We start from the raw sequence: 15,496 nt of genomic DNA, 5'->3' as shown, positions 1-15,496 counted from the left end.
GTCCGGGAGGGGAGCTTGCTCAGTGTGAGTCTGAGTCTATGACTCTATATTGAAAGCCGAATTCATTACTTTCTTCCTCAACACGATTTTTCCCACTCCAGATTTCCCCCAAGCCTGAGCAACAACACTGCGATTTAACCCAAAGCTCAAATTACACAAGACCAGGGCGATCGGTCACCTGTTTCTATGTTCTCACCCTCTCCTCACTTTCGCCTGCTCTTCCCGGCTCTAAAACCTGAAGTTTCTCAGCTAACTTCCAGGTCCCTCTTTTCTCTCCTCGCAGTCTCTCCCGGGGCCAGGGGGGTGGGGGGGTGTCCATTCCTGAGGCTTCAAATGTTTTCTAACCCTGAAGGCTCCCAGGGTCATGTTCCTAACCCAAATATCTGTCCTAAATTTTAGGGTTTATACTCGACACACACATTTCACGGGTATCTCCAGCATATTACGTGTAAAGCCTGCTTCCTCCTCTGTCTTCCTCACCTCACTGAAAGCTAACACCCTCTCACTGTTCAAGTTCAAGACCTAGGAGTCACGCCTCACACCTCCTCTCCTTCCCTCACCATATCCAATCTCACACCAAGTCCTGCACTATGGATTCGATGTGTCTCCTCTGCCCCAGCCCAAGTCAGAGCCAACTCTCCTACCTGAATGGCTCTAATGGTCTCCTGGTTGGCCTACCTGCTTACAGGCTTACCTGGTCTCTCCAGTCCACTCTGCACAAAGCAACTGGGGTGAGCTTTTAAAAAGCTCTCACTTTCCTGCTTTTAAATACTTAGTGGCTTATTGCCCGTAAGATAAGGGCCAAACTCCTTATCTTACCTGTATGTCTCACCACTTTCTGCCATTGTACCATACCCCCTTCTCCCTCGTTACATTCCTGCCTTTTGCCCTCAGTCCAGGACCTCCAGCTCTTTCTGGCAAATACCACGCTAATTTCTTTATTCATATCCATCACAATTATATACATGGTTTTTATTTCTCATTTTTTTTTGGTATGTTATGACTCGTTCTTTAACTGGAATCTTGACGGGAGAAATTCTTACGTAGGATTTGAATGCCGTGTTAGAAAAAACAGGTCCTACCACAGGAGGGGCCACCGGGATGTCAAGTAAAGAAACACAGGCTTTATATTTACTGATATTTCATAGTTTCCGAGGTACCTGCACTTACATATTTCACAGCTCTGCCACAGGACCGTAGGCTTCAGTGCAAGCCCGGTGCCTCCTGACCGTGGGCTCTCAATAAATATTTTAAAACGAAATAACAAAAACCCCTTCTCTTCTCCTAATATTAAGTGTCATCATATACAGTTGATTTTTTTTAATAAACAACTATATTGAAGTCATTCTATATATCTAGAAAAGTGCACAGACCCTAAGTGTAGAGCTCTATAAATTTTCACAAACTGCACATACCCACTCCTGACACTCAGATCGAGAAACAGAACATTCCCAGGACTCTACAGTCTCTTCTGATCTCCTCCCTGTTACTACCTCCCTCCTTGCCAAAGATCACCACAGTGTTACCTGTAAACATCATAGGTTACTTTGGCCTCTTTTTGAGCTCTGTAAAAATGGAATCATACCTGAAGTACTTTCCTGTCTGGCTTCTTTCCCTCCCTGTCATGGTTGTGAAAGGTACGCATGTTGATGATGATCATTTTTATCATTGCGTAGCATTCCACTCTCACCTGGTTTGTGGATCCTTTCCGGTGAAGCCTTTCTAGTGGGTTCATGGTAGTACCTCACTGTAATTTTAATTTGCATTTCCCTGATGACTAATGAGATTGAGCACTTTTTTTTAAATGTTTTTTTAATGTTTATTTATTTTTGAGAGAGAGACAGAGCGTGAGCAGGGTAGGGGGTCGAGATAGAGGGAGACACAGAATCTGAAGCAGGCTCCAGGTTCTGGGCTGTCAGCACAGAGCCGGACATGGGGCTCGAACTCTGAGTGCGAGATCATGACCTGAGCTGAAGTCAAATGGCCAAACAACTGAGCCACCCAGGTGCCCCGAGATTCAGCACTTTTCCTATGCTTTTTAGCCATTTGGCTATCCTCTTTTGTGATTGCCTGCTAAAAATCTTTTGCCCACTGGAGTCTTTCCTTTTCTTACTGATGTGTAAAGTTGTTTATATATTTTGGATAGGAGTGCCTGCGTTCCTTTTGGTTCTGTGTATTGCAAATATCTGCTCCCACTTTGTGACATGGCTGTCCCTTAATGGGAATGACTTCCTTACTGGTGCCTTTTGATAAAATGAAATTCTTAAATTTATTACAGTCTAATAATATCAGTATTTTCCTTCACTGGAAAACTCAGGGTTAGGTTTTGGTGTCCAATTTAAGAGATCTTTGCCTATCCCAAAGTCATGAATATATTTTCCCAAGTTACCTTCTAGAAAAATGGTATTCAAGGTGTGGCCTATAAAATAGTATCAGTCTATGCAAAATGTTTACCGATTCATGACAAGATAGAGATATTGTAGGTGTCAAGAAACTTGTAAAGCAACTGGACATTGACATGTCCTAGCAGCATTTTATTTTCTAAAATATTGGTCTGTGATGGGTCAGAAATTTTAAAAATTAAATAAGGTTATTTAGTACAGATAGTTTGAGAAACTCTGTTGCAAAACTTTTTTTTTTTTAACCTTCACATTTAGATCTACAATACCCTTAAACTTAATTTTTGTGTTCAGCCATAGATAGGGGTCAAAATTCTTTTTTTTTCTTATTAATATCAATTGATCCTGCCTAACTTACTGAAAATAGTATTTTTAATCCATTGTTTTGCAGTATAATATTGGACATAAACCAAGCGTCTGTATGTGTCGGTGTGCCTACGACTTCTAATTCTGTTCCACTGACCCAGCTGGCTGTCTGTGGCAACACCACACTATCATAATTACTACCGCTCTATAAGTCTCACTCTCTGGGAGGATACATTCTTCAACCTTACTCATTTTCCTCAAGATGGTCTTGGCTATTTTTGACTCTTATACATTTGTAATATATTTTAGAATTAGCTTATCAATCTCCACCAAAGACCTTACTGGAATATTTTAATGAGATTGTAATGAATTTAAAGACTGACTTTGTTATATATTAAAAACGCTTTTTCTCCAGGCATTTACTTTCCACTACTTCATAATCATATTTTGATTACTGCCAAATATACAAAATTCATATTATTTGGTCTCTCTTTTTTTTTTAAGTTTATTTACTTTGAGAGAGACAGAGACAGTGCGAGTGGGGAAGGAGCAGAGAGAGAGGATAGAGAATCCCAAGCAGTCTCCATATTGCCAGTGCAGACCCTGACGTGGGGCTCGAACCCACAAACCTGTGAGATCATGACCTGAGCTGAAACCAACAGTCAGGTGCTTAACTGACTGAGCCATCCAGGTGCCCCTTATATGGCCTCTTTTAAAGGCTTGTCCATAACTAGACTGACCCCATCATGTCTTTTTTTGCACTGATCCTCTGTGCAAGGAAGGAGAGCCCCTCACTATCTTAAACCATGTTCATTCTCATTGTCTCCTCTGCACCTTTCTTCACATGTGTTTATATTTATAGCGCCTTCCACCCACTCCTGTTGTCAGTCTGAACTTTTAAAATCTGTGCTTCCCGAAAGACCCCATAGAATTTCCTTTTGTCTCCATCTGTAGATAAAAGGAAATTTTACCTTTATCTATAACCCACAATCCCATTGTGTTTTTCTACAACGTGTTGGTAATTCCCTTCACCCCTAAAGCGCACTTTTTAATCACATATTAATGAGAAAGTCTGTCCTTTTTAGCTGCATGCATACTAGGTGCTCAGCACATCTAGTTGACTTAATTCTAATTCATGATCGATCAAACAGGTATCTCAATCACGAAGCAACCAGGAAGAAAAAAGCCATCTCATTTACTCTCAGTGGATTTGACCAATCCCGTATACAGGGAAGTCACTAGCTTCTTTTTCAGGCTCACAATGGTCTGCAACAGCCCTCTGAATGTTCTGCAGTAAGGAATAAAGGAATTAAGAATTCTAAAACTGTGGGTTTTCATCCTCTTAGAGTCAAGACTCTCTATTCATGCTTCAGTTTACTCTCAAGGGAGAGTTTTTTGCTCTCAAGGATGGTTTTGGAAGGTAACTATAGTTTTAAACTTCAAGATCCAGGAGCCAAGCCTACTGGGGGCGGGACTTTTTTCTGATGTAAAATGTTTTGAAACCAGATAGAGGGGGTAATTGTATAAGATAGTGAAAGTATTAAATGCCACTGAGGGGTGCCGGCGGGGGGCGGCGGGGGGCTCAGATAGTTAAGGGTCAGACTTCAGTTCAGGTAATGGTCTCATGGTACAGGTTTGAGCCCTGAGTCAGGCTCCATGCTGACAGCTTAAGAGCCTGGAGGCTGCTTCACATTTTGTGTCTCCCTCTCTCTCTCTCTACCCGCCCCCCCATGCTCGCCCAAGCTCTCTCTCTGTCTCTCTCTCTCTCAAAAATAAACATTAAAAAAATAAAAAAATAAATACAATTTAAAAAATTAAAAAAAATAAATGCCACTGATTGTACAGTTTAAAGTGGTTAATTTTATGTGAGTGGAGTATCATGTCAATTTAAACAAAAAGATCCAACAATCAAATGTCTTCACCCCTATAACTGTCTCAGCTGGTGGCCAGCTGTCTCCTTACAACATCTGACTCAAAACTAAGGAGGAGAAGAAACACACACCTTTGGGTTTCTGACTTGTGTTTACAAAGAGGGTATATGTACCACACTTCTGTGGTTTACAAAAGTACCTTAGGCTTCTCTAAAATGACTCACTCTGGGGACAACATGGAGTTCATGTTTGGCTTAACACCAAAGGTAAATGTGAATTTCATTGTGACTTTCAGAAATATTAACATCAGCACAGCCGGTTTCAAACTTTGACTTGTCATATATAATGAAAAAGCAAAAATAGAAACAAATTTACCTCAGAGCTCTGCCTACTATCCATCACTGAGCTTCATGTGGCAGAGACAACACATGCCCACAAAGCATTAGCTGTCCATGACCATGAAGGTCCCTATCACAGGGGGCTACAGCCACAAGTCAGCTTATGAACTGCATTACTGTCTTAAAAAATTTTTTTTAATGTTTATTTTTGAGAGAGAGGGAGAGCCAGAGACAAGGAGAGCGAGAGCGAGCAGGGGAGGGGCAGAGAGAGACAGAAGAGAGAATCTGAGGCTGGCTCCAGGCTGTGAGCTGTCAGCACAGAGCCCGACTCAGGGCTCAAACCCACAAATGGTGAGATCATGACCTGAGCCAAAGTGGAACGCTCATCCAACTGAGCCACCCAGGTTCCCCTGCATTAATGTGTTAAAATTAGATCCCCCATACAATTTAGAGAAGGTAACAGGAAAGGCACAGCACTCTACCCAAATTCAGTAGATTTAGACAAGTAAGTAGAGGAAAAATGTAGGTATTAGGTCAGCTCCTTAAAGAAACATTAATACTTTCAAGAGAATGTTGGGAAAGAAATAACAACTGAAGGGTTTCTATTAATTTTTAGAAAATATAAAAAGTATACTGGACTGCCTCACCCACATTCAGTTGGAACTTAGAAATAGTAATTCTACAACACTTCTTGGAATTTTTAAAATACCATTCCAGAAGCAAAGAACCAATTTAGACTTTGAGATACTGTTAGCTTTTCACGTGGGCAGCTCTGTCCCAGAATTTGTAGAACTGAGGTACAGATGGCAAAAGTAGGTCAGATGGAAAATTCTAGATTTGGGGTGATATGAAAAGCAATACATAATTCATGCTTTCTTTGCCTCTCAGCAGAGCATTAATATGGTAAGTTCCCATGATGGGTAATAATCACGAAAGTAGCTACATCTCCTCGCTGCTAGAATCGTTCACATGACCACTCCCAGCTTAGAAAGAGACAGAAATTCATGCGGCTGGCCTTAATTACAAGAAAAGTCACACATTCATTCTAATAGTTAATACTTACTTAGCATTAATGTGCAGTGTTGTGTTTTCTCCATTAAATCCCTTGAAAATACTAATTTTGCTCTACATTCAGTTTATGCACGTTTTCATCCCAACGCCCGAGAGGCAGGGTGGTGGTTGGGAGCTAATTTCTGTTTTCAATTAGGAACCCTGGAATGTCAGGGCAGACCACCCTGATCCTGTTTTCATGCAGTTCCTGAATCCTGGGGGACCCAGTGAAAGGTCTCGGGGGCTGCGGTCAGTCACCTGGGACACTAGAATCATGCACCTTGAACAAAGGCCGAGATAACCCAAAAGTAGAGAGAATTAAACTATGTAAACCCTCTCCTGGAACACCTGCTCGTGATGGCCTGACAGTGTGATACTGAAATTCACACTACAGTAGCCTTTGGGTAATTTATGCTCAATTCCTTTTGAAGTTTTAGAGGAAACTATAATCAAATGGAGATCACTTATCCTGCCCTTACGGCCTAGTGAAGCATGGGGCTGGGGCGGAGGGGCAGCTGAGCAGACAGAACCCCAGGGGGCACACTGGTTCTACACAGGCAACTTTTTCAGCTGACAGTAAGGTGGCAGCAGTTGACAAGTTGATAACTGGAGTATCAGTTAAAGAGGACCACGGTGCTTGAAAGAAAATTGCATTGTAATAGTCACCTAAGTCCCTGGACTGTCCTCATGATTGGTTTAGTCCAGGTAAACAAAGACTGACCCTAACTCTATGTTTGTACAGCACCTTCCCCAAACCAGACTGACTATGGATGACTTTGGGAGAGCAGAAAGCCCCACAGAAGGTAGTTTTACAAAAATAAGGCCTAAAGACGGGTGCTACACGCTTTGATCTCTATCTTAAGAAGTTACAGAAGTGTCAAAAACCTGAAGCCACTATTTCTCAATATACGGTCTCCAGATAAAATATGCTCATTTTTGGGTTATATTGCAAGAACACCACATATATTCTTAATATATGTAAAAGAATGCAATTTTATCTTAGACTACATATACGAGCAACCAATATATTCCAAGGTTTTCCTGGATTCAAGGGAAAAAAAAGTGCAGAGTTTCATGCCTGCTAATAAATTTCCCAAGTCCTTGACAGATACACATATCACATCATGCTTCACAGCACTTAATTTACATCTAAAAATACCTTTGTTTTCCTCTGCCTTTTTAGAGGGTTAGTACATGCTCCTCCATTCTGGCAGGGGGGCGAGGGGGAGGGCAGGTAGTATTTCCCCATATCGTGGTGACTGAATATTTCAATGAACACCTCAGTACCCCTGGCTCTCAGTTATACCCGATTGTGCATTAACAGTACACTTGATCATACTGCTAAAGAATTAACTGGATTTTAATATATGCATTTTCTTAGCATAGATTTAAAAAAATTTTTTTAATGTTTATTTATTTTTGAGAGAGAGAGACAGCGCAAGGCGGGGAGGGGCAGAGAGAGAGGGAGACACAGGATCTGAAGCAGGCTCCAGGCTCTGAGCTCTCAGCACAGAGCCCGATGCGGGGCTCGAACTCACGAACTGTGAGATCATGACCTGAGCCAAAGTCGGAGGCTTAACCAACTGAGCCATGCAGGTGCCCCTGGCGTGCATTTTAAACTGATGTATTTTTAACATCTTTCTGAATTAGGTTAGTGGAATCATCTCTGTTTCTCACGTCAAGCCAAAGATTTGCCTGTTTGCGTAACATTTTAAAAAACGATTCAAGTCAGGTACAACCATAAGATTATGACTCTGAAGGCCTGTTCTGCAACTGCTTCTCTGCCCACTTAAGTCTGAGAGCTATTCTCTGAAGTGATCACGGAAAGGTGCTAGGCCCACACTGGCTAAGTGTCTTAAGACAACAGTAACCGGAGGAGGTAGATGAAAGTACATTTTATCCCCACAACAGTTGACAACGGCAACAGCGCAACGTGGCAACTATTAGGAAAGGCACTAGGTGTGATAACAGTGAAGAAGCCCCGTCGGGCATGCGGCTTTCTTTGCTTCAATTCAAGGTCTGCATTTCTGTCTTCCCTTCCTGGATCCCTCCCTGAAGAAGTAGTGGAAACAACCACCATGTGGAATCTTGTTTACTCTGTAAGCACTGATCTAATGCAACCCAAAAAAGTCAGTCTCCTCTCCCAAACACATGCTGAGCCAACCAGTCACCAGAGTGGCACCACCTAACCCTGCGGGAAACCGAAGTCACCGCTAGTTGTACCTGATGCTCCGCCATCTGGCTCTCTGGACCCCTGCCGTGCTCCAGACTCTCACTGAGTTTCATCTCGATGGCCTCCATTTTTGTGGAGATGGACTGGAGGGAGTCCTGGTACTTCTGCTGCCTTTCCAAAGCTTCATAGAGAGTGCGCTGCTTTTCACTGATCTAAAGAAGAAAAGGATATTACCAAATGTCTCCTAGCTTCTTTCTTATCTTCTAGGTTACTACACTTCTTTCCTCATGCGACATCCTGACGTCTGTGGCCCAACAGACGGTATCCGACTCTGTGCACGGAGTGTGTTAACTCCGGGCGCGGGTTTCGTAAGACAGTCGCTCAAGTAATCCCGTGTGCGGTGGACGGAGTTAAACAATTCCACGTTTCGGAGACTTACTTACCACATTCTTTAGGGTTTCCCAAGAACGCTGCAAATCATCCAGCTTAGCGGTAGCAGATGGCTCCAGTCCTAGTTCATAGAACTCCGGCGATGGCAACGTGCTAGGGTGGATCCTGGCAGCATCTGTCTGCAACCTCTCAGCAGATAAGGCTTGGTAATAAGCAATGTCCTGTGGGTGCAAAGCCCGGTGTTGGGTTCAAGAAGAAGACAAATTTAGGTTAACGTGCGCTGTATTGTTTGCCTTGTGGAGGAAGGGTTTGGGATTCACCTAAACTATAAACTATTATAGGGGCTATAACAGGGGCTATAAACTATCGAGGTTTGTGTAATTCTTGTGACGAGAAGACAAAGATTGTGCCAAAGCACACTACAGTTGCTTCTGAATTTTGGCTTCTATAAAAAAAAAAAAAGAACAAATATTTCAAGTTGCCAAACCCATTCTTAGTTTATATTTGGTAAAACAGAAATACAAACGATTAGAGTGGTGCACATATTTAAACGACGAACTAATAAGGCAAAAAAAAGAGAATCTAAATTATCTCCTAAAATGTTGTTTTTTAATGTATTGATTAAAGTGCTGCATGCTTTTAAAAAGTACTTGATTTAAATAATATTAAGTCATTTTTGAGACACAGCCAGATCTTCCGTATCTGTGAGTTCATCACTCACAGGAATTAACTTCTTTTAATATTAAATAAAGGAAAATGCAATCAGAAGTTAAAACTACTCTAAGAAAGAAATAATAAAAACGATTCCTTCTCATCACTTCCTGGAAGTACACTGGAAATAATCAAAGGGAATGATGAAAAACAAACCTTTTGAATTTTTTATTATTTCTTGGGTTGTAAGTAACATTACATATTTTATAGTATTAATAACGGACTCTCCTACATCAAGACATATAATCGTGTGTTTTCAATTGTTTCTATGCATATTTGTGTGTATTAATAGAAATTGGATTGGGGAGTAATGTTTATATTCTGGGAATTTCTATTACAAAGTTCACTACTTTTGGGGCACCTGGGTGGCTCAGTCGGTTAAACCTCCGACTCTTGATTTCAGCTCAGGTCCTGATCTCACTGTTTGTGAGACTGAGCCCCGCACTAGGCTCTGCACTGGGAGTGTGGAGTCTGCTTGGGATTCTCTCTCCCTCGCTCTCTGCCCCTCCCCCATTTGTGTGTACGTGTGTGCATATGCCCATGAGCTTGCGCACTCTCTCTCTCTCTCTCTCTCTCTCTGACACTTGTTGGGATGAGCACTGAGTGTTACATGTAAGTGATGAATCACTAAATTCTGCTCCTGAAATCACTATTATACTCTATGTTAACTAACTTGGATTTAAATAAAATTTTAAAAATAAAAAATTAAATAAATAAACAAACATTAAAAAAAGTTCACTACTTTTGCAGTTGTACTGTTGGAGATAATAATGTATCTGAATGGAAAATACCTGAGCCTTATCGATAAGGTAAGGTCTTATGGATAAGGTCTTGGTAAAAAGTCTTCAAGAAGGACCCAGACACTGGAGAAACCAAAATAAGAACAGGAAAGGGCTGGTGTTTGGGGGTGTGTATGAGGACAGAAGCAGGATTGTGGGTAAAAGGGGTTCAGACAGGAGTCTGACACCGGAGGAGTCAGAGCTGAGATTCCAGTTGAAATTCTACTAAGTAGCTGTATAACGAGAAAGTCACTCACATCTCGTGCATCGGTTCCCTCATGTGTGTAACACTGGGGAGTTCTGAGGATTAAATGAAGTCATATTTGAGTGGCCATGAGACCTGGTACTTATTTTGTTGTTGACCCTTCTAGGTAAGTCCCCAACCTTTACTGAAGACACTGGAACATGGAGACTGGTTCCTCCTCGTTCCTGATCCTGTCACCATCCTGGGTAGATGACTTTGCTCTTCTCAAGTCTTTGCTAAGCTCTATCCATTCACCCTCACCTACTTTAACCCCACTTCAGTCCTCCGCACCCTTGAACATGATAGCCTGTCATCACTGAATAGGCTCACCCCATGTGCACTTCCAGCTATGTCTAAAGTTACTTAAACTCTCCTCTTGCCAACACCTCTGCCTTCTTTGCCCCTTTAAACTCTGCGTTACTCACCTGGAAAATCCCAGGCAGGACTCGATCCAACTTTACTTTCCAGAGCGCATGGGTGTACATGCTCATGAGCATATACACACCCCCCCCCACACACACAAACACACAGCTGAAGCCATCGAGGAGATACCCCTGAAACTCCTCAAATTTCCAAAAATCTGTCTACGCTCAGACTCCCCTTTATCTCATACTTGCCAGTTTCCTGGCTGAACGATAACCCTCCCACCTACTCCCAGAATCCCATCCACTTTCACTTTTTCAAGGACCTCGGTGCATTACTATCCTCTCCATCTCTATTGATTTTCTCCTCAGCATATAAACAGAGGCAAATCTTTTCAGTCTAAAAACACATACTCTTTTTCGGTATTTTTCTTACGGGATGTCACATGGTAGAAAAGTCCACAAATCACAAAGTGATGGGTCATCACACACAAACACATAGTTGTGATTGCCGTTCCTTCCTTTTCTCCCTTTCACATGATAATCCAGCTTCTGAAAATGGTAGTTTACATTTGATAATGTTCACTTTCTCACCCCCAATCCACTTCTAAATACCCAGCTGTACTTTGACCCTGATGACTCTTTTCTGTAAAATAAAATGATTATTTTCAGCCCTTCTTCTGCCTGACCTCTCGATAGCATTCAACACCTCTGACTGTCCCCTTTTGGAAACACTGTCCCTGTAATCTGTTCTCCTGCAAGCTCCAGTCATTCAAGCTTTCACTTGTGTATTTCCCTCAGTTATTTATAAGCTCTGCACTCACATCTTCATTTTTACATTTCAAACTCAACATTTCCAAAAACAAAAACAGACAAATAAAACAAAACAAAACAAAAACATCCAGGATGAGAAATAACAAATTTACAAAAAAAAAAAAAAAATCATGTTCTATCCATCTTTCAATAAATGGAACTTCTAGGCAGAAGCTCTGATCGTGGGATTTATTCTCTATCTCTTCTCTCCCTTCCCATCCACAGGTTATTTAGGATGAATTCTATTGACACATACCCTTGCCCCAGCACTGCTTCAAGTTCTCATTAGAACAACAACTGCCCAATTCCCAGGTTGCAAACTCGTAGCCTGCAGGCTGCCTCTGGCTTGCACACATTTAGTTCGGTTTATGCAGTGTATGATACTGTTGAAAATGTCATCGAGGTAGAGAGGTTTAATAAGAATCCAGATTCATAGCTCCTTTTGCAAACCAGAAGGTACATAAGACTGGACTCTGTCCACAGGACTATGGAAGTTCTAACAGGGGACAGGCTGCCTGGTTTATGAACAGAGGTGCTGTTCGGGTCCTTTTCATTCCCCGGCCGTTGACATCACAGCCCTGGCCAGGCATCAGAGTGTGCAACTTCTGTCTCTCACTAGCTTCTCTGGGTCTGAATCTGTCCATCTCTATTCTACTGTCCACACTGATCCAGGATGATCTGTTCTCAGACTTACTTCTGTACATAGCTTCTAGTTAAATTCCCTCTGTGGTTAACTGTTAGCTTCTGGATAAAGTTCAATGTGTGTGTGTGTGTGTGTGTGTGTGTGTGTGGTTCTTCATGATGTGTTTCCTTCAGCCCTCTCAGTTTCTTTTCTCCCCTTCTCCCTCCTCCTCCGAAACTGGTTCTCTAATTATACTAACACTATTTGCAGTTGTCTTGATGGGCCATCCTCCTTCCTGCCACCACACCTTTCCATATGTCTTTCCTTCTTGCCTGAAAAACGTCACCTCACTCTAGTGCACACCAACTGCTTAACTTGCACTCCTTTCCTAAAGCTACAGGGTGCCCCCTCTGACCCATCCTGAACTCCAGGTTCAGGGGCACACTCCAAATCTGTCCTCACCATGCAATGTTTCTCCCCGTCCTGGCCATTGTCCCATTCTATTGTGATTACTCACTCCAACTGTGAGCTCAGTTAAGACCGGAGAAGTGCCTTTTGTCTCTGACTCTGAGCAGGTCTTAGGCTGTTTGGCAAATAACAGGCAGGCATATATATCTATAATGCATCATACATATAAAAGCACTTTTGTAAACTTTATATACACAGAAGGTACTTTTTTGTTTGAGTGAGCAGGGGCAGAGGGAGAGAGAGGCAAGGGGCAGAAAGGAAGAGAGAGGAGGGAGAGTGAGAGAGAATCATAAGCAGACTTCGCACCCAGCAAGGAGCCCAGGAGCCCAACATGGACCCTGATGCCGGACTGGATCTCATGACCATGAGATCATGACCTGAGCCAAAATCAGGAGTCAGATATTCAAATGACTGAGCCACTCAAGCACCTCAAGAAAGGTAATAGTATTACTGGGTCCACAAGGAAAAGCAAAAAGTTGCTTTAAATGTACAATCTTTAAATTAAATACTCTTTTATAAATAAGGAAGCCCCCCAAAAGAGCCAGAATAAAATACATTTGTTACAAAAAAATATTTTTTTCTGGTTCTTTTGTAGGTGTGTGTGTGTGTGTGTGTGTGTGTGTGTGAGAGAGAGAGAGAGAGGGAGAATGTGTGTGTGTGTGTGTGTGTGTGTGTGCGAGTGTGGTATGTATGTGTGTTGCTCAGGCTTATTACACAGGAATGAGAATTCCTGGTTTCTTAAAAGCATCTGAAAAAGTATCGCCTTTTGTAGATGAATAGTTTGAGGACTACATATATTCAAATATTGAATTGAATATTTGAGGGCCACATATATTCAATAAAATAAAACAATCCTATAATTACAAAATGGAGGCCTTAACTGGCATAGCAAAGAATCATCCTCAGAAAGATGTTTCTTATTGCTTTGTACTTAAGATATGAGAGTTATTATCCAGTGGATTCCTAACAAAATGAATTTGGAAAGCTTCAGTTACTATTTCATTTACATTGTCCAGGTTAAAGAGTATTTTCATGCTTCACATCACATTTACTTTTTAAAAGTTTGTGAATTAAGTAGCACTGCTCGCTGTTACAAATGAGGCCGCTAAAGGACGTTGCAGGTACAGTCAGCTTACAGGCAGAAGAGACGGGACTCATGCCGAGCTTCCAACCTGGAGCCTGGCGCTCTACCAGGTACAAACCTTGGCTTCTGTCAACTCTGCCAAGGAGCTCGCCTCTTGCTTTGCTTCTAATAGCATCAAGAAGCCTGCAGCAAATCCTGGGGTTGCCTGGTTATTTCCACTCTCCAGTAAGCTACACTGTTACCACATTGAGCTAATAGCTACTGTCAGAGAGACAGAACCCACTGACTGTGCAGGGGTGGGGGGGTGGACGGGGTTGGGGGGAATCACTCCGTTATATAATGGAGATCTACTTACAGAAGCAGCCAGCACAAAACCTTCCTTTAACAGCTGCAATTTTATACGGCAGTTATATTTGGCTGCCCCCTAAAACAGCTGCACACATTCTATACAGTATGTTGAGTCTGAAAAGTGCAATTTATGAGGATTCTAAACGTCCTCCTCAACTACAAGAGAAAATTTTGCAAATCCAGCACATTGCCGGCCAGGTTGCAGTGCTTGTTCATTTTCCTCTGACTTATATTATTGTACAAGAATAACACGTGGCCTTAATGAAGGGGTTGATCTGCTTGAACACCAAGCATAGCACATTTGCTTTTTAAGGGCCTCCTCTGAGTAAGGGCATTTTTTTGGCTAATCTTCAGTATCACGTATAAGTACGTTCACAATGTGATTTAATTGATGCTTTCCCTTGATGGCGGAGGGGTGTCAAAATCTATTTAAAACAAAGAAAGATCTCACTCATAATTTTAGGATTTGACTGAGTTTGACAGCTGAAGTAACCATAATATGAAAACATTTGTGTATTTTATCATTCACGAGGCATTTTTATACGTACATTGAGAGACACTTTACAAGAAGTATCGTGGAGGCTTACAATCTTAGACCAGGGATATTCTCCCCACAGTGTTAATCTTAAGGCCTCGGTTTATTGTTCCATTTGAAAAATTTAAGAACATTAAGTTTATCATATAGGATAGTTTTTTCCTATACAATAGCTGACTATAGCCAAGTTTCTCTGATTCTAATAACATCTGTGACCACAGGGAAGAACACAACATCAAAGAATGAGTAATACATATTTTAAACTCAGAATCTGAAGAAAAGTTTCCCCCAGGGTACGCTGAACTTCTCTTTTTTGTTGTTTTGTTTTGTTTTGTTTTTAGTCTCTTCTCATCACTTTTGTTATTAGTCATCCCACATCCACCTTTCTAAATTATGAGGTCCTTGATGGCAGGGGCCACTGTTGTCTTCTCCTTTATTACCTGTCTGGAACCCAGAAAACATTTCATGCCAGGCAGGTACTCAAAATGTGTCTGATGAATGAATAAATTCATAACTTCCTAGAGCTACGTACAGTTTTGCCAAGAGAATTGTTTTACCTAAAACATTCATCAATTTTATACTCCTATTTTAGGGGAAGGAGGTTTTTTGTGTTTTTTTTTTAATCACAGAAATACTATTTTGAATGCTCTGTTTTAAAATAAAAATAATTGTAACTGATTTGTAATATAGCTTATAGAACATTTGTTCTGTTTAACGCTTCTTCCTTAATAACAAATTTCCACTTCTTTGAACACTTACATAATTTCACAGTAATATCATCAAACTTTTTTTTTTTTTTAACGTTTATTTATTTTTGGGACAGAGAGAGACAAAGCATGAACAGGGGAGGGGCAGAGAGAGAGGGAGACACAGAATCGGAAGCAGGCTCCAGACTCTGAGCCATCAGCCCAGAGCCCGACGCGGGGCTCGAACTTACGGACCGCGAGATCGTGACCTGAGCTGAAGTCGGATGCTTAACCGACTGAGCCACCCAGGCGCCCCA

General features: G+C 41.7%; 1 protein-coding gene across 18 annotated transcripts in view; it reads right to left on the bottom strand.

Annotated features, from left to right (window-relative positions):
• The window catches only part of SYNE1 (spectrin repeat containing nuclear envelope protein 1), a 476,190-nt gene that overhangs the window by 149,410 nt on the left and 311,284 nt on the right, over positions 1–15,496 (bottom strand). For all 18 annotated transcript variants that reach the window (XR_008422842.1, XM_053904367.1, XM_053904354.1 and 15 more), the window contains 2 exons: positions 8,581–8,748; positions 8,188–8,349 (listed from right to left, as the gene is read on the bottom strand). Coding sequence is in view for 17 of the 18 variants with exons in the window: in XM_053904367.1 (XP_053760342.1) it covers positions 8,188–8,349; positions 8,581–8,748 (330 nt within the window). In the remaining variant the exon portion in view is untranslated. The remainder of the gene's footprint in view (positions 1–8,187; positions 8,350–8,580; positions 8,749–15,496) is intronic.

This window comes from Panthera pardus, unplaced genomic scaffold, assembly GCF_024362965.1.
Source record: "Panthera pardus isolate Hobbes unplaced genomic scaffold, ASM2436296v1 HiC_scaffold_17, whole genome shotgun sequence".
NCBI classification, from domain to species: Eukaryota; Metazoa; Chordata; class Mammalia; order Carnivora; family Felidae; genus Panthera; species Panthera pardus.
Note: the sequence above shows the minus strand (reverse complement) of the source record. Positions and strands in the feature narration are given on the sequence as shown.